Source organism: Mesocricetus auratus, unplaced genomic scaffold (genome assembly GCF_017639785.1).
Source record: "Mesocricetus auratus isolate SY011 unplaced genomic scaffold, BCM_Maur_2.0 Super-Scaffold_100013, whole genome shotgun sequence".
Classification (NCBI taxonomy): Eukaryota; Metazoa; Chordata; class Mammalia; order Rodentia; family Cricetidae; genus Mesocricetus; species Mesocricetus auratus.
The window spans coordinates 23,290,146-23,314,855 of NW_024429196.1; the positions used below are offsets into that span (position 1 = coordinate 23,290,146).

At 42.2% G+C, this 24,710-nt stretch overlaps 1 protein-coding gene across 3 annotated transcripts in view; it reads right to left on the minus strand.

Moving 5' to 3' along the window:
• Camk1d (calcium/calmodulin dependent protein kinase ID) overlaps window positions 1-24,710 on the minus strand; it is a 414,097-nt gene that overhangs the window by 63,691 nt on the left and 325,696 nt on the right. For all 3 annotated transcript variants that reach the window (XM_040755520.1, XM_040755519.1, XM_040755522.1), the window contains exon 4: window positions 2,603-2,741. In XM_040755520.1, coding sequence (XP_040611454.1) covers window positions 2,603-2,741 — 139 coding nt within the window. The remainder of the gene's footprint in view (window positions 1-2,602; window positions 2,742-24,710) is intronic.

Genomic DNA, 24,710 nt, shown 5'->3' on the forward strand with positions numbered 1-24,710 from the left:
AGATTTTTTATTTATTATGCATACAGTGTACTGCCTGCCTTCCAGAAGAGTGCACCCGATCTCATTATAATTGGCTATGAGCCACCATGTGGTTGCTGGGAATTGAACTCAGGACCTTTGGGAGAGCAGCTATTGCTCTTAACAGCTGAACCATCTCTCCAACCCCATTGACCCATGTTTTAAGAAGGATATGAATACTGTTCTTCCTGAATACATTTTAATTGTTTATAACTGATTTTTTAGAAAGTGCCTATGGCCCTGCACACCACATTTCTGAAGTCGCAACACAAAGTTGCTTAGCAACAGCTAGATAGCAACAGCTGTGGGTTCAAAGCCCAGGTGGCATGTGGGGGGACACCAAAGAGCCGTGAAGAAGAGCTGCCTGGCAAGGAGGGAGACACTGGGATGGCTGACCTAGCTTCTCTCTTACTCTGAGAGCCTCAGGGCTCCAAAGACGAGCTCATCACACTAACAGCCCATTTGCCAGCAAGAAGATGGCAAAGGCTGGAAGAGCTTGTTGACCTTCCTAAGTCTCTTTCTTTAGTGGTTCCTCAAGAGGTGTCCCCAGACTGGCGTCACTGTCACCGGGCAGGTATTATCACTCACTAGAAAGGCAAATTCATGGGTCTTCTGTAGACCTGCTTGATCAGAGCCAGGACACAGAGATCTTACTGACCTTCCAGCACCTCCCCAACATGGATTTAGGTTAACAATTTTGCATCTCTGAAAGGAGAGCTCTAGAAGATCCTAAGATGGACTATGGGAAGAGGAAAAAAATGGAACCAAAAAAAAATTATGAGGGAAAATGATACATGGAACAAGAAAGAGAAAACTCCAAAGTACATCTTTTCATTTTTAAATTAATTTTTAAAAGGTGGTCCTACCTCAACTGAATGGGCCGTGCTTTTTTGGTACTGGTGGGAGGAGGGGTGAATGGGGAAGGGATAGATGGGAGGCAAGTGGAGGTGAGAGAAGAGGAGGGAGGAAAATCTGTGGTTGGTATGTAAAATAATGAAAAAATTTAATAAAACAATGCTGTGGTGCTGGGCATGGAGCCTAGGGTTTGCACATGTTAGGTTCAGCCACCAAGCCACACCCCAACCCAAAGAGGGATCTTGATGAAAGGAAAGCTACAATGTTCTACTCCTTGATGCCCAAGAGCAGACGATGGATAGGTGCTCAACTTCTGTTTAACCAATGTTTATAGTTGACTCTAGCTGGCTTCCTGCTAAGGGCAGCATGCTTGCAAGGCCGTCCTTGTATTTATATATTGAGTGGCCCACATATGTGCCGGGTCTCGCTCAGTAGAGTGTGGAGGCTGGACCTGTAACATTGTAGCATGAAGTCACACCACAACCTGGGCTTTACACAGCGCTGCTCTCACTGACTTTCCAGCCCTTGTGTGTGACAGCTACTAAAATCTGGGAAGAGAAAAGATACTAAGGTGGCCACTATAAGCCCCCAAACTTTTCAGTGCTAATAGGTGAAAGATCAGTATACCCACACCTCATAAGGAAAAGACAATGACTTACAGTCTTATCACCCAGGAAGTTAAAGCCAGAGAATTAGGAATTCTGACGCTAGTTTAGGCTATCTAGTGAAATTCTATCTAAAAAAAAAAACAACTGAACAAAACCAACAGGAACAAAGGGAAAGAGATGGAGAGACAGTGAGTGAAGGGGAAGACAGGAGGGGAGGGGAGGGAAGGGGAGCAAAGGAACGTTCAGGACACCAGAAGACAGCTGTACCTGTAACCTCATTTACAGTACCTATTGTAGTGCCAGCCTTTTTCTGCACTGTCCCCTGCACTGTTCCCTTCTTTCTTATATGGCTATCATGTTTATAAAGGGCTGCATGAGGGACATGACTCTGAAGTGCTTCACTGGGGGGTGTCCTAAGTAGGAAAGAGCTTATTTCATCTTACAACTCCCCAGTCACAACCTATCATTGAGGGAAGTCAGGGAAGGAACTCCTGGAGGCAAGAACCTGGAGGCAGGAACTGGTTCAGAAGTCATAGAGAAGTGCTGCTTACTGGCTTGATCTCAAAGGCTCACTCAGCTTAATTTTTTAATGCAGTCCAGAACCACCTGCCCAGAGGTGGCACTGTCCATAGTAGATTGGGCCCTCACACAGTAATCATTAATCACAACTGCCTCCATGTTCTATCAATCTTACGGAGGCATTTTCTCAATTGAGGTTCTCTCTTCTCTGATGACCAAACAAACAAGCAAACAAAATCACATCCCTCCCCTCCACAAAACCTAACCAGCACAGTGGGTGAGAGTCTCCATGGTTTTCCTGCCATGTATAGAAAGTTATTTTGTAAATTCTTGAATTAACACACAATCACCTCTCTAAGGCCCTGTGGGCTGCCTAATGGCTACAGAACGTCTTAAACAGCATCCAGCTGCATTGATTTTCATTCTCTTTTAAGCTACTTCTGGGCCTCAATGCACTGACACCCAAAACGTACACAGCCTCCCATTCCACCTGTCTCTTCCCAAAGCATCCTTATCCCTTCACCATAGCCAGTTCTCTCTGGCTATGCAGGTGCATTGTGGGTTGTGAAGTAGTTGGATGGTATTGCTGAGCAATGCCTCACCTTGAGGTCCCTGTGGACAATGCCCATTCTGTGGAGATAGTACACAGCATCCAGGACCTGGCGGATGAGAGTGCTGGCATCTTTCTCTGTGTAAAATCCCTTCTCCACTATCCGATCAAAGAGTTCTCCACCAGACACACTGTAGAACAAATAAATGAGACATTAGAAACATAGAGGACTGCTGGGAGATGCAGTCAAAATCATCACTAAGAGTTCTCAGTAGGAGACCAAAAAAACTTCATTTCTAAAAGCAAATTTAAAATATGAACCCAGTTCTGAGTTTCTCTCAAGAGCAATCCCTAGAAAAGGTCCCTATGTCACAGCAGTAAAAAAAATGTATAGGATAAAAGGAAAGTAGAAAAAAAAGAAAAACAAAACCCCCAGGACTTGTGGCATATCCATTCCTAAGAAGTCTTTCCTGACCTTGGCCTCTGGCCTCTATTCTCTATTCTGCTGTGACGATATAAAGTTGAAATGGCCTCCCTGGCTATGCAATTTCTACTATAAGCAGATGATAGTGGACTGATGATGTCTTTGTGTGTATGGGTGGGTAGGTGTGTCTTACATTACAAGGCAGTATTGGTCTGGGTTCTTGATCAATGTTAGATTCCAAGACAATGAGTATATGATTACCTTGGAGATCTTTGGGCCTTGGTCTTTCTACCTATTTAAATGGGTGGATGAGTCTGGTAAACCCTTTTCAACAATGAAGTTATCAGACTCTCAAAGACACTGGAGATTTACAGAAAAGAGAGAGGGCAGGGAAAGGCATGATGCCAGGTGTGGTGATGAGTAGCTGCAAACCCAAGACACAGCTCACAGAGACAGGAAGGTGGCAAGTTTGGGGCTAGCCTGGGTTACATTGTGAGACTCTGACTCAAAATAAGATAATGGAAAGAAGGGCACTGTATCAAACATCTCTCATGTGTGCTGGTGACAACATTTCACTCTAATTTACTTTGAGTTTTATGTTTCATTTGATGGGTTTGGTGTTTTTAATGGGCTTCAGAATATGAACTTATGGTGACCATAGTTAAGGACTGGTGATATGCTGGCTCCAACCCTGCCATTTTACACCTTTTACTAGACCACTCTATGCTGCTAAAACCCTGATGAAGAAACAAAACAGAGCAGTCAGAACAGAACCAACCAACTACCTTCGAAGTTTGAGAATGTATGTATCATTAAAAGAATAATGCTCTATCTAAATAATAAAGGCACTGTGGAAAGAACCTCAAGGGACATACTATTAAAAAAACTCCAAATTTTTAAAACCATATAAAAACATATTTATTAGAAATATTAAAACCATAAACCAGCTTTAAAACAACTGTTATTTTAGTTTTAACATAATAAAAGATAGATGTTAGCAGCACACACAAAGACATGAAGATATGATTAACTTTCTGCAAGTCATGGAAATTAATGTAGAATAATGGATTCATTGAAACTGTCTCTGTAAAAAGCTAATAACGAAAATAAAACAACTGTAGCTATAAAAGATCTATGCTTTCGAGTTTTATTCCATTACCTGTAGTTTTTCTAAGCAATAATGTGCTTGGAGAATGCTTCCCTTGCAAAGCAAACTGACTGTCTAGATGGGAGAGGCACTCAGCAGAAATAAAAAACAACCTAAAGAGTTAAAAGAAGCAACAAAGATGACAGTATTTTCTGATAACCATGTTGTCTAAACAATCTATCCTTCAGTGAGCCATGCTCCCAAAAATTCCTGTCTTGGGAAGTGATATTAAATTCTCTACATTCTTTGTTTTTCTAGAAATAAAAGGGGTTCTCAAACTGCAATGCATTTCAATATCTGACCCTCTGCAGAACCAGGGGATGTACTACCCTAGGAAGACAGCAGCAATGGGGCAAGGTGAGCATGGATGCCCTGCAGGCATTCACCTCATTAATTAGTCAACACTCACTCAGCTTTTCCCAGGTGCCCATGAGTCAACAGCATGAGTCTACACACTTGGTGATAGCTAAGCAGCATCAACTACAAAGGGGTAAAAGACATTCCTCATCCATTAATATTGCTCTGCTTTCCAATGACACCCTCCAGTCGCTGGCCATCCTGTCATCACTTTGTCTCTTCTGCAGCTGCTGGAGGACAGGCAGCCATCCTTACCCTTCCCACCATCTCACCTGCTGAGTGAGCATCCCACAACCCAACCTTGCCCATTCCCCTGCCTCGTGGACATCATCTGCCCAGCTTCCTACTCTTGGAAGGGCTTTTTCTGCAGTGGGATATTTAAGGTCTTGATGGAGTCTATAAAGTGAGAATATGTGCATGGCCAAGGGCATCAGAGCAGTGAGAGCTGAAGCATTAGCATCGGTAGATGGTATGTGCTGTCACTAGCCTCACTATCTGCACATTTAAGATTCTACTTCTTAAACCTCACATTGCAGACTTATGAATACCGCTCAGGAAGAATTTGGTTTCCTTAGAAACCATGACTCTGGGGAAAATGTTTAGAAACTTGATGGAAAAAAGCAACAATATTAATTTTAAAAGAAATCTTAAATTTGTAAATCACTTTATACTTTCAAAAAAAATCTCATGAGTCACACAGTTTCAAAGCCCACTGTTGAGTAAAGAACAAACCTTCCAATTACTGCTTTGAAGCAGTCAGTCTCAAAGTGTTTGGGGCAGACCTTTGGGACATCCTGAGCTTGAGGTAAGGCCCTACATGGTGGTGCCTCCATGATGGAATTAGATCCTTATAAGGAGATCTCTGTACCATCTGCCAAGGAAGACACCACAAGCAAGGAAGAGAGCTCCCACCAGAATTAGCCTGTGTTTCCACCCTCCTCCCCCAGGGCTGTGAGAAAATACATTTCCCTCCAATAAGATACCTGCTTACTCTTGAAAGTACACGTGAAGCAGTTATGAGGACATTATACTGTTGCAGAATTGACGGAGGGAAGAGCTTACTCATGGTGAGACACAGGCCACATTCTTAGGCTGGCTGACTTGTGTGGGCTGTGTGGCTGACCTGTGTGGGCTGTGTGGAGAGACCACCTTCTTGACAACTGTCATCTATGGGGAGCCTCTGCTGTGAAAGGTTTAAAGCTCCATGTTAAAAATGGAACTCTCCAATTAAAGAAGGCAGAGTAGCATAATGAAATTATGATGGGGGTAAGGTATCAGGAGATTTGGGAAAGGGAGGGGAACTGTAAGAATGGATTATGCAATACGACAAATTAATGGAAGTTGTCTTTCTCTCCCATTGCTATCAACATAATATAGATTAGCTGACTTATGAAGATGGACTATATCTTGGCTCTGGTTCTGATCCAAGGTCAAGAGGCTGCATCTGGTGATGGGCTTCTTACTGGCAGAGTCTGAAGGTATGTAGAGTGTTGCACGGAGAGTAAAAAGAATACACAACGGACCAAGCCAAAACAGCTTTTATGCTGAATCCACTTGCAACAATTCACTAGCCATTAACTCATTCATTATTTAAATAGACTCATTCATGCATGAGGATAGAGCCTCGATCACCTCTGTGTGTGTATATATGTAGGTATGTGTGTGTACATGCTGGTATATATGTGCACATGGCCAGATGTCAGTATCCATTGTCTAGACTGGCCAGAAAACCCCAGGGAGCCTTTTGTAGTCACCTTTCCAGCACTACCATTACAGGCACACACTGTCTCACCTGTAAGCTTTTCCTATGTGAATGTTGGGGATCGAACCCAGGCCTTCATGTTTGTACAGCAAGCACTTTCCTACCAAACTTTATCCCCAGCCTCCAACTATTCACTTCCTAAAGATCCCACATGGTCATAATCTTAATATCATAATGAGTATTAATTTTCAATGAGCTTCAGAAGACCAACATGGAGGAAGAGGTTCAGCTTCAGGGGATGTAGACATAGGAAGAGAAACTGGCTACCAAATGCCAAGGAAACGAGACAGAAGAGATGGTCCATATTTCTTCATCCTCCTGGACTCCAGTTCTGATGTCTTCTAGAGCAGCATGAGTTTACACTGTGTTTGCTCAGTGTCTATCCTCCTTGCCTATTACAGTCCACAGCCGTCATAACATGTGTCAACTTTAAATATGCAAATGTGAAATACTTTGATGTCACAATCTTAGTAAAAATTCAGTTTATTTGTAAAACTTTTAAACAGTGTAAATCCCTGTGAGTGGAAAAATAATTGTCAAGAGACATGATTCATTTCAAAGCTGCTGTACTGAGAAAACACTAAGCTTGGGTTGCCCTGTTGTAGACTACTGTACAGTGTAACTTCTTTGGGGCACCAAGAGTTATGGTGAAAACCCTATTATTTACATGATTCTTCTACATTCCCCCAGTGTGTGTGTGTGTGTGTGTGTGTGTGTGTGTGTGTGTGTGTGTGTGAGTGTGTGTGTGCGCACTTGTATGGGGATGTGAAGGGCCATGTGTGTATGTGTGTGGAGGCCAGAGGTCAATGTTGAGTATCTCCTTCAATCATTTTCCACCTTAGTTTTTGAGATAGGATCTCTCACTCCACCTGGTGCTCACTGATTTTCTTAAAATGGCTGGCAGGTGGGACCCTGGCATCCATCCATCTCACTCACCCAATTCTGGATGATGGAGGTCTAGCATGGATCCTAAAGCTTGCATAACAGGTACATTACCTGTTGAACTCTCTCCTTAGCCCCCATCACTTGATTTTAAAATACAGAGTTCTGTTATATTAAAAGTTGATGCTTACTACTATGTAAAACTGTTACAGTGTCAATGTAAAATGTTAGCCACAGGCTAATACATTTGAACACTTGGTCCCTAGCTCATGGTGCTGCTATGAAGCCTCATTGGAGGAAGCAAGTCACTGGGGGTGAGGGATGAGGGCTTCGGTAGTCCACTTCCTGTACAGGTTTTCCTCCCTGACTGTGGGTCCAATGTGGACAACAACTTCATGCTCCTGCTGCCATGTCTCTCTCCTATGATGGGCTGTATCCCCTTAAACTAGAAGCCAAAGTAACCTCTTCACTTAGGTTGTTTGTTGTCAGCCTTTCGAGATCAATAAGCAAATAATAGACCTAAAAACATCACCCACACAGTCACCAAATGAAGTGCTCACAGTCGTGGCTGGGAGATGTGGTCCACTAACCTATCACAGAATGCTACTTAGAGGAGATGGATGAACAGGGAGAAGAATAAGAGTGCTGCCATGCTACCATGCAGGTGTAGGAAGTTGCATAAAGTTGCTGTCCTATAATGAGGCAGGGGCAGCACAGAATGGAAACATATTGGAACAGTACAAGAGCAATGAGGTCGTCATGTACCCCTTTCATCTGGCCATGCTGATGAAACGTACTCTCTTTATATTTAGTCCTGGGGGGGGTGGTCTTCCTGGACCATACAGGTGATTAAGAAACTTTACCAATGAAGACTCTTTTAAGGCAGAAACCCTGAGATCCAGAAGGCAAATAAGGATTTTTTTTTGGCTAGAGGGCAAATTTTCTTTCTTTACCTTTTTATCAATCAAGTCTCAACTTGGCAGTGCCTGGGATTTCCCTCTGTCAGCCAAGGCAGTCCTCCTCACTCTCCTAGTCTAGAGCCTAGCATTCCCATTTCTGCATTGAATTCTTGTCCTCACACACTTTGGTCCTGGGGGACACCATTAACCATTACAGTGAGAGCAAGGCTTTACTTCATCCTACCTCTGCTGTCAGGACTTTCCTCCGTCATCAGATCCTACTTCAATAATTTTCAAAAACAATTTATTCTTAGAATTCCATTTCACAGTATCTGCCAGGCTTCAATCTGTTCAAAGATTTCCAAAACATAAACAAATGCCTTTCCATCTAATAGACCAGAATTTTTTAACTCTCTGTGTACCATTACATTTTGATTCTGGCTATTTTATCTTCATTACATCTGGTACAAAGTGGGTCAACTGTGTTTCCTACCCTAAAATCTATATGTTCAAATCTTAACTCTCCAGTATACCTCAGGAACTACAATTAGACACAGGGCCTTTGAAAAAGTTAATTAAGGCCAAATAGTTCATCCCAGTTACTAGTAACCTTACAAAAAGAGAGCAAAGGGGATTAGCAGTAGAAGGGGTGCTTAGCCTATGTACGGCCTTAGAGTTGATCTCCAGTACCCAAGAGAAGAGCACCAACGATACAGTGCACACAGGAAAGAATAATAAATGGGACCTCATGAAACCGAAAAGCTTCTTTAAGTCATAGAACACCATCATTTACACAAAGCAGTGGGGTACAGAATGGGAAAATATTTTTGACAACTACACATCCAATAGAGGTTTAATATCTAAAATGTATAAAGAACTCAAACAATTGGACATCAAGAAACAATCCAATTAAAAATGTGACATATATGTATATATGTGTATACACACACACACACACACACATATATATATATATATACAGAGAGAGTCTTCTTAAAAGAGGAAACACTTTTTAATTAGTTCTTTGAGAATTTCATACAATGTATTTTATCTCAGATGCCCCCATTTACTTCTGTTCACTGCTGGAGATGGGTTGTACCAGCTAGGGTTGAAACAGGCAGATCAGGAGGGAGTAAGTGGAGGGGCTGGCATCTGACTGAGGGATACAGGAGTTCAAGATCACTGGAAAGGAGTGGGACATGTTTTGGAGAAAGTGAGGTCCACAGATTAAGTTAGTGTCAATATGCTGGGAGGAGAAGACTCCACAACCTCTCTGAGTTTTGACTTGAGGAATGAGTAAATGGTGACACCTCTTTTTGAACTGGGAGTTACAATGGTTGAGTTTCTTTGTTAACTTGACTGAGTGACTGAGTGTTCGGGTTTCTGGTTGAGCATAATTTCTAAGTATGTTTGTGGGGGAAATTCTGGAAGAGATTGCTGTTGAAATTGGAGGACTTGGTGAAATAGGCAGCCCTCGCCAACATAGGTGGTTATCACATGATCTGCTGAGAGTTTGGATAGAACAAGACATGGATGAAAGAAGAATTACCCCTTTTGCCTTTTTCCTGATGGTTAGAGCTGAAAAGGCAGCCTTCCTTATCTTTAGACATGCATCTATGCATTACTGGCTCCCCTGGCTTGCAAGCCTTTGCATGTAGCCTGAATTATTCACTGATTTCCCTAGCTCTCTAATTTGCAGATGGCAGGTTGTGGGACAGTTTCCTAAATCTGATGAACCTATGATAATCAATGACTATTTTTTTCTATAGAAACCCATAGTTTTGGAATAGTAAAATTACCTAGGGTGCTGAAAAACAGAATTCTCTAATTATGGAAATACTTGTTTTCACTGTTGTCTAATATGGTAGCCACTAACAACATGTGTCTAGCTAACTGAAGAAGTGATTTTCTAATTTTACTTAACTTTAGTTAGTGTTAAGACCACATGTTGGATGGCACAGATTTAGAGCCCTGGGTCAGATATATAGAACTAAAATGCCTTCTCGATAGAGAAATCAAGGGTGTTGGTCTTGCTATGGTCTAAACTTCAGCAGGTCAAGCATAGAATAGTTGACAGCTAGGGAAGCATCACTGTATCAAAGATCTTTACAGTCAAGTGACAGGTGTGATCTTCTAAAGGGGGATAAAATGCCAGTTCTGGGTTGGACAAGGAAGAGCTAGCTAAGGACTACTCAGAAAGGTAGGAAACATGAGAAAAGTGACTTCATGGAAATTGAGAAGGGTATCTGGCCAACCCTCGCCATTGCTACTGAAAGACAAGTATGGGGGAGGGGCCGGGGCAGAGAACAACACAAAGGCAGGACTCAGAGCAGCATCCCCAGAGTCCCTGGTGTATACAATGCTTTCCACACCTTGGCATTGAATGAGTCCTGAGTATGCAAAGAAGGGCACACAGGACTGAATTTTCTGAGACTCATTTTCTCTTCTATAAAAGGAATTATTCTTCATGTTTTAAAAATAAGTTAGACAATGGGAAAAGATGTCTTGGCAAACTTCTGACAAGACACTCGTGTGGAGAGAGTTTAAAAGAACAAAGAACTGCTACCCAGGCAGGACACAGGAGCAACTTTCTATCTATCCATCTATCCATCCACCCACCCACCCACCCACCCACCCACCCATCCATCCATCCATCCATCCATCCATCCATCCATCCATCCATCCATCCATCCATCCACCCATCTATCTATCTATCTATCTATCTATCTATCTATCTATCTATCTATTTTTAATGTCATGGAAGGCCCCTCTTTTCCTGATCCCACAGACAGGCTGGGTGTTTAAAACATATCCAAGCATTAGGATGGAAATCTGTGCATGTTTCTGCCCTTCTATGTGATCTCACAATTGAATTCTTTGATTCTGTGATGGCAGGTCCCTTTCCACATGTATAAGAGTTTGCAGGTGAAGCTGAGAAGGCTATCACCCCAGTATGGCATGTTTCCTGGGATGCTGTAGGTTAATGAAGTCCTTATTAGGCCCAGATGACAAGTGACCTAGATGAACTCATTCAGCATGAGCCTAGTGACAACAGATGGTCTTGAATGTCTTAAATATGAGACTGGAAAAATACCATAATTAGCTCTTTGACAATTACATATTGGCCTTTCTGAAATTAGTTCCAATTAGGAAGATCTTTCTTTGGCAGAAGTATTAACTACTTTCCTCATCAGCATGGCCAAATTCCTGGGACAAAGTTATTTAAGGGAGGAAGCATTTACTGTGGCTCTCAGTTTGAGAGGATAGAGTCCATCATGGGAGGATGATATGGTAGCAGATGGTTCCACAGTGACAGGTGTGGGTGTGTGGTGGCTTGCTCACACCTTGGTGGACCAGGAAGCAGAAATGGGACTGTTGAATCTCAGAAACTCTCTTTTTTATTTCACATAACCCCATCCCAAACTAATGGGTCTACTACCTTTTCAGAGAGAATCTTTTCCCCAAAGTTAATCCTGGAAACATCCTTACAGACACACCCAGAGGCATGCCTTACCATCTCCTAGGTGACTCTGAATCACAATTATTCTTTTATTATACTTTCTGTAGAATGATAGAAAATTTGCATGCTTTTAGTAGTTAAAAACTGAATAAGAATAGACTCTGGAACAGGTCTCGGGACAGGACCTGGTTACAGTCTGTGAAAGCGACAGCTCCCATGTGGGTACTGCCAGCTGGCTGGGAGCACATCATGGCCTATCTTGGGTAAGTGTGTTCCAAACTGATGGGGAACAATTATGCAATTCACATATGCTTAGGGACAAAGAATCTGAAGAAAACTGATAACCCCAATTTTAGGTTAAATCTAAAGGATGCCTTCCAATCCCATTCCTTGTTTTAATTGGACTATATGTGTCTATATCTATTCTGGTGTTTCTTAGCTAGTGTGGATCCCTATGGAACATCTCCTGATGCACATGAAGGAGGACATGCATTTACAGAAGCAAAGGAAGAGGCAACATGCCTTTGAAAAGAGCAAAGACAATCCAAGGGTTGCCTGTCTATTGTTCAGCCAACTGCTGCTGTAGAGATTCTCTGTCTTTGTTGAACCTCTGCATGTTTAAAGAATTATTTATTGTGTGCGTGTGTGTATGTATGTCCACATCATGACACATATTTGGGAGTTAAAAGACAATTTGTGGGAGCTGATCCCCCCCTTCCACCATGTGAGTTCCAGGGACTGAACTTAGGCTTGACGGCAAGTCCTTTTCCTGACAGAAAGTATCTCAAAGGCCAATCCTCTGCATAATTTTAGCATCCTGCCTTCATTTGCTACTTAAGATTCCAGCTTGAATTCACAGCTTCAGAGAAGTTGAGTCTCTCCTGGTGTCTAGACAACATTAGGTCCTCTGCTTCATTCTTTCTTGGCTCTTAGTATTTTTTGCACAGCACTTGTTGGCTGTAATCGATTACCAGCAAGTTCATGGGTGTAAATCTGTCCTTCTGCCCTGGCCCCACCCTATCCCATATAGGGAGGTCCACAAGGGTGGGGCCATGTTTGTCTCACTTGTTACTGTTTTATCCCTGTGCCCAGCTTGGTTTAATCACACACACACACACACACACACACACACACACACACACACACCCTAATATTTGCTCCCAAATGCCCAATAAATTCAGTACCCTGGAAATCAATTAGTGATTTCTATGTTCAGTGAGATCTGTGTCTCAAAAATAAGGTAGAGGTCAATAAAGGAAGATCGTTAATGTTGACACCATACATCTGACATCTCTCTGTCTCTCTGTCTCTCTCTCTCTCTCTCTCTCTCTCTCTCTCACACACACACACACACACACACACACACACCTTATGTTATACAAAATTGTACAATACTTGAGTATGAGCTGGGTCTCGCTGAGCACAACATTCTTACATAGTCATGTAAACCTCAACCCATGTGCCAGGGAGTTCATAACAAAAATACTCTATAACCTATGTCTTTTAGCACACAGATTGTTGTGTCATTCCTCTTGAAATGTCCACCTCATTCATTTGTTCATTCACTCATTCATTAATTTTTGATCCTGTCAGCCACCTGATTTTGAGCTAGTCTGAGTATTATACCTCTCTATACTTTGCCTCTTTTGTTTAGAACAAGTAGTTCACATTCTGAAAGGATGCCTGAGTCTACCTCCACTAACTGGCTGTTCTATGTGGCTTTGTAAAGGGAGCCCGGACACAACTTAGCATCTTACTGTACAATAGGAGGTCACAGTTAAAAGCATTCGAATGACAGAAGCCTTTAGCACACATTCACAGCCATTACTTTAAAAGACCATGTGAAAAATACGTTTAGATGATGTGCTAATGGGAAGCTTAGTGATGCAGAGCAGTGTGTGGGGAGATGGTGACCCCCACCCAGGGTGTGAATGACTGACTGGCAATGCCATGATCCAATCCATCCACCCAGACAGGGTGGGGCAAACTCATGGAGTGAAAGTAGTTATGGCATGTCAGTTTACTGTTGAACGTTTGGACAGATTTACTCCTTGAAATCTTTTCCTCGAAACTGTACAGATATGCATTGTTCACAGAGTGTTTTTGCAAGGGTATGTGCTCCTTTAGGATTGGCACAGAGTGTTCTTACAAAGGGATGTGCTCCTTTAGGATTGTGCACAGAGTGTTCTTGCAAGGGGATGTGCTCATTTAGGATTAGACATTGAAATGCAACAGTTGCAGGTGAGCAGCTTCTGCACCAGGCTCTTTCTCCCTTAGCTCAAAAAGTTGCAATTTTAAAGAATAGAAGTGCTGCTTGTGGATGTGGGGTAGGCAGCGGTAAAACTCACTGCCCATGTATTCTAGAACCCATTGTGGACAAGAGTAATTCTTACTGATGGATTTTCCATCCTTCCATTCCTATCACCCAGGTGTTCACCGGTCACCTTCACTGCAGAAGGAAAAAGACATCACATGGCATTGAATGAGAGCCCTACACACTCACAAACATTTTAAATTACTAATGAGAGCACAGAGTGTTTGTATCAAAACCAACAAATATTTTCTTAAGTGTTCTCAAGATCTACTAATAACGGTCTCCTAAGCTGTGGCCCTAAACAAACCATCCCTCCTTTTAGTTGATTCACTCAGGTAGTTTATCACCATGACAAACTTCTGACTGGAATATGAAACTACTCTGCAAAGCAGCTTGCAGAAGAAGGCCCAGCAACTTCATTCCTAAGAATATACCTGGGAGAGCTGAAAAAGTATTCATGTAAAACCCCTATATCCCCATTCACAGCAAAACTATTTTTCATAGCTAAAAAAATGTGGAAATAAACCCAAGGGTCTATCAATAGATGAATGGATAAACAAAATGTGACATATACACACAGTAGATACATAGACTATCCACTCATAAAAAGAAATAAGAGTACTGACATGTGTGGCTAAATCACAAGCATACTGAGAATGTAACACTAAGACAATAAACTAGACACAAAATACCCGTATGCTGTAGGACTCTGTTTATATGAATGGCCAAAGCAGGTGAGGCGACAGGTGAGAAAGCAGGCTAGTGTGTGACCTAGGCACCCAAGAGTAAGTGAAAGTGGATAGACAGCCTAAGCTGGGGGATACACATGGTCTGGGATTAGTGCTAATGGCTGAATAGTTTTGTGAACATCCCCAAACCATCAAACTGTACATCTTGAAAGAATGAGCTTTATGGTATGTGGATATGTACCATAAAACTTTCTGAAAAAGTGTCCTCTTCTTTTCCAGATCTACTCTGTCATTCATGGAATGACAAGTATGCCAGCCAAGGGATATTCCTATATACACCTTAGAAAGAATCTAGTTTCATGTCTTGGTATTTAATGCACAGAGTTTCTTGTGTCTGCTTCTTAATCCATCTTCCCTAGATCTCCTCTTTCTGCCTGTCAACACACAAATGTGTGCCGTGTCTTGCTGTAGTCACCCTTTCTCGTGTATGTGTGTCGTGTCTTGCTGTAGTCACCCTTTCTCTTGTATGTGTGTGTTGTCTTGCTGTAGTCACCCTTTCTCTTGTATGTGTGTCGTGTCTTGCTGTAGTCACCCTTTCTCTTGCTGCCTGCCACTTAAACTTACTTAGCACAGCCACCATATCTCTAACAGGGGTTCTTTTATTGGGAAGTAAAGCCAAAGATTTGTATAGCTCAGAGCCCTTTGTCAGGCACGACTTCTGGTAATGGGCCACCTAACAAAGGGAGTAGTTAGAGCTACTTTTCTTTGGGCTTTCAGTTAAGGACATCTCCCAGGGTCTTCTGAGACCTCAAATAACTGTCAAAGGGAACCTCACTCGCTCTTATTATGCCTATAAATAGATCCTTTCAGTTAAGAACTTAACTGCACTGAAATCTTATTAAAATGTTTTGCTTCAAATTGTATTTCTTTTAAAGTGTATGCTATTTATGTGATGGAAATGTTCTAAAAATGGATCGATGTGATGGTTGGGCAACAGTAAATTTACTAAAGGCCACCAAATGCCACATTCAAATTGAATGAATTTTATGGTGTATAAATTTTATTCCTTGTTCATGTTGGGCTGGGGAGATGGTTCAGTCAGTGTAGCACTTGCCTCACAAGTATAAGGACCTGAGTTCATATCCCAGGACCCATATAAAAAGGCAGGCATGGTGCATGGTTTGTGCTCCCTCGTAGCCATGGTGAAATGGGGGTGCAGATAGGAAGCCTCCTCCCTGGGGCTTACTAGCCAGCTATCCTAGCCTACTCAACAAGGTTCTAGACCAATGAGAAACTCTGTCTCACACAAAAGGAGGAAGGGATGTGATTACCCAAGGTTGTCTTCTGGACCACATACATTCATACACACATATGCACACAGGAACACATACACACACATGCAAAGAAAAGCAAATAAAGCAGGAGGTTGGGAGAGGAGAGGAGTGGGTGGTGGAAGCAAGTTGAGCTGTGAGTTGAGGATGGTGGAAGATGGTCAGGGCAGGGATGTTGGTACATGTTACCTGGTTCATCCCAAAGTATGAGAGTGTTGGTGGATGACCTCTCTTAGCTGTGTCCTTTTGAATTTACTTCTTATAGCATGAAAGATCCTTTAACCAAGTCCACACTTTCCTTCCTTGAGACAACCCACATCCACAGAATGAGAGGATGTGCACACTACTCCTCCTTCCTTTCTCCATATAGGAGAAACCTGTCAAGGATCACCTCAGTTCTAGATATTCTGTAGAAGGTGGAGGCTCTGCTGGGATAGCTTATACCTTACCCCACACACACACACACACCATGATTCCTTCCCTGCTTGCTGAGTCTGGAGGTTCTGAAAACTCACCTGACCTAATGCTCTGATTCAGAGGCTGTTTCTGTGGAAACAGATCTAAGGCAGAGAGAAGCTCATTATACACTCTTCCTCAGCTTGTAAGAAAGAAGTAAGAAGGCCAGGAAGGTCCCTGAGTAGAAACGCTACAAACTCTGGAGAAAAAAAAATGAATTTGGTATTTGTGGATTATAGCCAAGCCCAAATGTGTTGCTCAAAGGTAGAAAGAGAATAAAATAATGTGGGGCCAAGAGGAAGGCCTTCCCTACTCCTGAGCCTAGAAGTCAGACTCTAATCTCAGCATTGAAGTGACTGCCAAGATCTATTATAAGAACAGCAAGAATTATTTACCTATGGTGAGGCAAAGCACAAGGACCTGGCTTTAATCTCGTGCAAAAAGCCAGGTGTGGTCATGTATACTTGAAATTTCAGAACTGGAAGAGGTGGAGAGGAGAATCCCAGGGGCTTGCTGGTCAGCTGACTTTGCCACCAAATCAGTGAGCCCTGGGTTCCCAGGAGAGACTGTCTCAAAACATAACATGGATAGCTTCCTAGGAACAAAACTCAAGCTTACCCTTGGCTTCCCAGGCACATGCACACATATGAGCATACAACCACACACACGCACACACACACACACACACTTACATATGTTTAAATGGGTTTTTTTGAACTCAGATATACACTCAACCTGCTGTTTGTCATAGTTCTAGGAACACATGCTTTCTGCTAAGCCAAAGAAAGGAATACAAGGCTACAAGGCTATGTGAGAGCTCTGAGAATCCAAAAGGCCAAGAGATGCCAGCAGTCTGCACCCACACTTGAATTTAGAGTGCATTCATTTCCTACACTTAATACAATTGCACTCTCTAGCAGACAGCCTGCAGGCTGGGGGATAATGAGATTTCAGTGAGCCCAGTACTTAAAGTCATTGATACAAGAGCATTTGAAAACACAGGCTACCTGTCTACTCTGTCACATCCAAAGGGGGATCCAGAAGGATCTGCTACCTCTAAAAAGTCCAGGAGCCACTGATTGCCTGAAATTGCCTTGCTCTAAAAAAATCAAATGTTGTTAGAAATTCTTGGTATCTCACAATTACTAACTCCCAAAAACCCATTAAATCAATGCTGGTATCTTGACTAGAGAGATATAAATTATTGATTTTATTACAGTAGACACAAGTCAGTGCCCAGTACTGTGGAGTACACAGTCTTATATTAAAAAGAATCAGTGTCTTGGAAGAGGCTCTACCTTCCAGCTTCTACATTCCTAGCATTTGTTAGGGAACCATGGCTTGCCTCCTTGTGGAGTCTCCCAGCATCTCAGGTTCCAAACTGACCTGGCTTCAGCATTCCTGCCAATCTGCCCTGTGGCTCCATCTCCTAGTGTTTGATCTTGTCTACCACCCGTGACACAAGACCTCCACAAAGCAAATATTTGCAGTCAATTATCCCACAGAAGCTCATAGGGAGTGGCACTAATAGGAGGTGTGGCTTTGTTGGAGTGGGCTTGGCCTTGTTGAAGGAAGTATGTCAGTGTGGGGGTGAGTTTTGAGGTTTCCTATGTTCAGGATACCACACTGTATCTCAGTCAACTTCCTGTTACCTACAAGATGTGTAGCACTCTCAGCTCCAGCATCATGTGTGCCCACACACCATTATGCTCCCCATCATGATGATAATGGACGGAACCTCTGAAACTGTAAGTTGCCACTCCAATTAAATGTTTTCTTTTATAAGAGTTGCTATGTCAAGGTGTCTCTTCACAGCAATAGAAACCCTAACTAAGACATCAGCCATCTATGAAGGGTTTCCTATTCTTGGATTCAACCAAACTTGGATCAAAACTATTCAGAGAACACCACAGGTCACATCTACACTGGAGGGCCACAGACTTGTTCCCTTGTTACTCTTGGAATAATGAATACAGTGTCACAAGTGTTTACTTACTACTCATGATATTGAGTATTATAACTCATCCAGAAGTTATAATACACAGGGGATGTACACAGGGGAATATGCAAATAACCACTTTTATTTTTATTTTGTATGTGTGCATGCATTCGTGCATGTGTGTGTGTGTGTGTGTGAGAGAGAGAGAGAGAGAGAGAGAGACAGACAGACAGACAGACAGACAGACAGACAGACAGACAGAAAGACAGAGCATATGTGAGGAGGTCAAAGAGACAACCTTGGGTATCATTCCTCAGGTGCCATCCATCTTCTATTTTTGAGACAGGATCTCTCACTAGTTTGGACGGCATCAATTAGGCTGAGCTGGCTGGCCAGAAAATCCCAGGGATACTCCTATCTCCCTCTTCCCATTGCTGGGGTTACTGGTGTGAGGCACCATGTATGCTTTCATGTTTTAGCATGAGTTCTGGGGATGAACTCTAGTCCTTGTGTTTTCAAGACAAGAACTTTGTCAACTAAGCTATCTCCTTAGCCCACAATAACCACTGTAGATAAGAGGGGAGAATCCAGAGATTTTGGTATCAGTGGGGGTGGGGGGTGCTGGAATCCAATTCCCATGATACTCAGGGACAACTGTCCTTTCAACCCAGGGTTCTATCCTCCCTATGACTTTGCATCATGGCTAAGCTTCTTTGCATGTCTCCCACCACTCTGAACCAGGAGCTACAGGAAAGGCTTCACAAACAGAGGGTGGAGGGGAGAGGCCTTGAGCAATGCTGGTTTTAGGCAGGAAGAAGGGAAGTAGGGAAATTATACCCCTAATGACAGGGTAAATTAGTTCTTATCATCTTGGTTGTTATAATATTTTTATAAGTTAGGAAACTTTTTAGTCATAAATAGTCCCTCCTTTCAATGAAAACTGTTGCAAATAATACACTTTTCAAAAATACTTATAGGAATATGGATTTCACTTGGTTTTTATGGGTGACTATTATTGGTCTTGTGGAAGGGATAAGGTAACCCAGGTCCCAGGAAGGATGAATTATTGGCTAGTAAGAAGACGTGGTTAATGAATAGTGAGTGATGTTTCTTTAGAGGCCTTTACAATTTCCTGATCACAAATAACAAGTGCTAGACATACACAACATAGACATCAACACAAAAACAACTTTCAGATATGACCCCAACATTGCCCTAGGGGACCTTCAATTAGCACTTTGCCTTTTTCCTCTCAATCATTTTTATTTATTCATTGCACCTATCTTGTGTGTGGTATGATTGTGTGTATGTGTGAGGTGCATATGTATGAACCAGTGCATCCATATATGGGGTATGTATGCACATTCATTTGTGTGCACCAAAGGCTGACAGCAGGGGTTCAATATACTTCAGGTGATAATACTTCATGTTTCCATCTTATGTATTACAGTTATTCCAAGAGTCTTCTTTATTTATTTGTGCTTACATTGTAGTTTGCATCACCTTTGCATAGAAAAGCTGAGGAGTCTAGGACCTGGTACCACATTACCAGCATTGATAATTACCTCCTACTAGATAAGTACTGAAAATATAAGATGTTATAGCTTAAGTATGAAGAGTTGGAGCAACTCTGAGGACAGAAGAGGCAAGGCCAGGAAAGGTGTCAGAGTGTTTCCAGGAGCGGGAGCCAGGACTTAGCAGCTGAGATTAGCAGGTTCCAGGTTCAGGAGAACAAGGGGGAAATGAATGGGGTGAAGGGTAAAAGTCTGGAGGTAGTAGGAGTGCAGCCCTTGTGGTCAGGAAGGGCTCTGTGCCAAGTCACTGACCACAGTGGTTTCTGCTTCTGTTTTTGATGAGCATTCTAATTTAAAACACGCACACACACACACACACACACACACACACACACACACAGCCCAGATCAGAGGGGGGATAATAGAATCATGGAGAATATCAGGAACTTGCTACCCCAGATCAACAGAAAGATGAGTCAAGACTAGCAGAAAGCAGGAACAACAGGGAGGGAAAGAGAGCTGGAGGAAGGGGAGCTCTTAGAATTCCATAGTGGGTGAAATGCAAGACAGGTAGGAGAATGGCAAGAACATTTGACAGCTGGATGTGTGAGCATGCCCAGTCTCCCACTCCTATAACACAGGCTCTGCAAACACAAGCCTGTAGCTGCACCTGTTGGAGTTGGTGTTGCTCTCTTCGGTGATAAGGTAAAATGAGCTGAATTAAGAGCAACCTGAGACTTCAAAGAGGCTTTTTCTCTGGAGCAGAAAATGAACCTATGCATATAAAGACCACTAAGCAGAAAGCAAAGAGCACAGTCAGAAGAAAGGAGAGATGGGATAGGGTTATAGTTCCATGACAAAGCACTAAACACAAATACCAGGCTGTTCTGGCAGGGGCAGAAAAGAGAAGGATAAAGGTTTTGTTCCCCAAGAGAAATAATACAGGGGATGAGAAGGTATTTGGGGAGGAAACCTAGTATTTGATCATGTGGACATAGCCAAGTCAATTGGCAGTTACACACAAGCAGATAAAGTTAGTTTTCTTATTAAGTTGCATGTGTTGTTTGCTAGGTTTTATACTCAAATATTTTTAAGAATTCAAATCCTTCCTTAGGAAGCACCAGAAAAACTGATAATGACAAAAAGAGGCTTTATGCTTCCAATTGTGCATTGTTTAAAAATGAACGAACTGTCAGAGTCACTTTTGCTAGAACTTGGCAGTTATATGAATAGATAAAATTATCTAGCTTAATGCAATTATGGCATTGTTTCTTCAATGGTTAGAAACCCAGAGTCTCCTGGGTCAAGGCTTCTTGTAGCATGTGTTCTTCTGGTTTTCCTCCTCAGGGATACAGTGGGGGGACATGGCAGCAGACCTAACAATAACATGATTGGGCTATAACAGAGGGGTTGGGAGAGGAGCAGGGATGAGAAAGACATATAGTTCTCTTCATTGGGGACATGTTTGGCATAGCAGAGGGTCCATGTGCTTGCATCAAGGGTTCTAAGCCCTTGCATTTGGCACAGTAATGGAATCGATAGAGGTAAAATAGGCATGTTTCAGAATCAGCTGCACATCTGGTTGGCTTCCACATAGGATCCTAGCCAATGCACCACATTTCAACGAGAGACTTACACTGACTACACAGAGTTACTGGGCTGTGAAATTCCTCAAGGTTCCCACAGTGGAATTTCAATCAAAATCGGCTTATCCTTCTTTTTCCATTGCAGTCTGAGAATGTTGTCAGTCATCTCGCAACAGGAGTGGGGGGGGTTGAGAGTGAGGAGAGACATTGAAGGGTGCAGCCTTTTCATTTATCTCTTAAAGGAAAAAGATGCCGATTGTCCTGATACGTGATTGTGGGGATTAAAGCTAGCCAGGCAAACAAGCTCACATCCTAGTCTGTTACCTACTGGGGCCACAGAGAAGCATTAGTTTAGTGGCCAGGACCAAATAGTTCAGAAGAAGTTGGTGACACCAGATGGCTAACAGTGGCCAGTCCCTGGTAGGCACATGGGTCTCCACCAGCACTGCCATTGAAATAAATGGTAGGCTGCCAGGAGGAGGAAATATGATCCTTGACTTCTTGTTCCATGAATCTAGGAAAAATGCTTTCCTGTTAGGACCTAGGTGTGAGAAGTGAGTACCTACACGTACATCACAGGACCTTCAGGGGACCATAGCAGGATATGAAAAATAACCACAGAGCAAGCACTAGTCATTACTTATTACTGTTAATATAATGTATTATTATTATGTACAAGTATGTTTGGTGCTGCAGGTATGTGTATGCATGCATGTTCATGTAGCTGCATGAACTTGTATATGAAGGTTAGTTGCATGTGTACCTGTGAAGGCCATATGTTGACATCCAATAGCATCCTCTATCACTCTCCACTTTACTTTGGAGACACAGGATATGGAGATCATTGATCCAAGTAGGGTGCCTCACCAGAAAGTTCCAGGGATCTGCCTGTCTCCATCTCTTCAGTACTAGGATTACAGAGGTACAACTCCACACCCCGCTTTTTACATAGGTTGCTAGGGATCAGAGCACAGGTCCTCACAATTAAGTGGCAAACACTTTACAGATTGAGCCATCTTCCCAGGTTCCCCTCCCAGACACCTGTATTTTTTGAGACAAGATTTCGCTATATTAGCTCAGGCTAGCCTCAAACCTGAGGTTCTCTTACTCTGCAACCCAAGTGCTGGGATAACAGGTGTCTTCACAGCCAATAATATCAGATTATTCTGAGGCCCCACAAGGCAGGCGAATGCTTAGACCATATCTCTATTCACAGACAGAATCAAGTTAAGCTTTACTAAGTTCAACACTTAACTGAATGTGTGTTTGGTGGTAAGTGCTCTGCTAAGTAGGGGAAAGCCTTATCTAAAGGCCCAGAGCCACTAAAATTATACTACTTCTTTAACCTCGGTATATACCAAGAGGCAGATGACACCAAAAGACAAAGTATATCTAATGTTCATTAAAAATAGTTTTAAAAAGGAGAAGAAGTCAATATGGTAAATGAGGAAACCAAATTACCAAACCCAGGCCCACGCAATTCTTCGTTCCTGGTAGAAGAAGCTCAGACATAGTTTTATCTAGTTGCAAGAGACTTATGACTGCTTAAGATGAGATCTTTTCACCTTGATCCTGGTCTTTTAAAACTCTTTAAATAATTTAGCAAAGCAGCATGCATAATAATATGGATAGTATAATAAAGTGAATATCTCCAGGTGTTGCCTTGTTGAACAGGGTTGTTTTGGCTATCCTATGTCTTTTGTTTTTCCATATAAAGTTGTTTATTGTTCTTTCAAGGTCTGTGAAGAATTGTACTGGGTTAATGGGGATTGCATTAAATCCGCATATTGCTTTACTATGTTGATCCTACCTATCCAAGAGCATGGGAGACCTTTCCATCTTCTGGTGTTTTCTTTAATTTCTTTCTTTAAAGACTCAAAGTTCTTGAAATACAAGTCTTTTACTTGTTTGGTTAGCGTTACCCCAAGGTATTCTATGTTGTTTGTGGCTATTGTAAAGGGCGATGTTTCACTGATTTCTTTCTCAGTCCATTTATCATCTGTATATAGTAGGGCTACTGATTTTCTTGAGTTATCTTGTATCCTGCCACTTTGCTGAAAGTATTTATCAGCTGCAAGAGTTCCCTGGTAGAGTTTTTTTGGGTCACTTTGTAAAGTATCATACCATCTGCAAATAGTGAAAGTTTGACTTCATCCTTTCCAATTTGTATCCCCTTGATCTCCCTTTGTTGTCATATTGCTCTAGCTAGAACTTCAAGTACAATCTGGAGGCATCACCATCGTTGACTTCAAGCTCTATTACAGAGCTATAGTCCTGAAAACAGCTTGGTATTGGCACGAAAATAGACAGATAGACCAATGGAATAGAACTGAACACCCCAAAATTAACCCATACACATATGAACACCTGATCTTTGACAAAGAAGCTAAAATTATACAGTGGAAAAAGAAAGCATCTTCAACAAATGGTGCTGGAGTAACTGGATATTGGCATGTAGAAGATTTCAGATAGATCCATGTCTATCCATACACAAAACTTAAATCCAAATGGATCAAAGACCTCAACATAAATCCAGCCACACTTAACCTGTTAGAAGAGAAAGTGGGAGGCACCCTTGAGACCGTTTCCTGAACATAACTCCAGTCCACAGATACTAAGATCAACAATTAATAAATGGGACCTCCTGAAACTGAGAAGCTTCTGTAAGGCAAAGTACACAATCAGCAAGACAAAAAGGCAACCCACAGATTGGGAAAAGATATTCACTAACCTCACATTTGACAGAGGGCTGATTGCCAAAATTTACAAAGAACTCAAGAAGCAAGTCTCCAAAACACCAAAGAATCCAATCAAAAATTGGGCTACACAACTAGAGAATTCTCAGTAGAGGAGTCTAAAATGGCTGAGAGACACTTGTGAAAAGGTTCAACATCCTTAGCCATCCAAGAAATGCAAATCAAAACAACTCTGAGATACCATCTCACTCCTGTCAGAATGGCTAAAATCAAAAACTCCAACGACAGCTTATGCTGGAGAGGATATGGAGAAAGGGGAACACTTCTCCACTGCTGGTGGGAGTGCGGACTTGTACAGCCACTTTGGAAATCAGTATGGAGATTCCTCAGGAAAATGGGAATCAGTCTACCACAAGACCCAGCAATTCCACTCTTAGGCACACACATAAAAGATGCACATTTATACAACAAGGATGTCTGTTCCACTATGTTCATAGCAGCATTATTTGTATTATCCAGAACTTGGAAGCAACCTAGATGCCCCTCAACTGAAGAGTGGATAGAGAAAATATGGTACATTTACACAATGGAGTACTATTCAGTGGGAAAAAAATGGAATCTTGAAATTTGCAGGCAAATGGATGGCACTAGAAGAAACCATACTGAATGAGGTAACCCAGTCACAAAAAGAGAAACGTGGTATG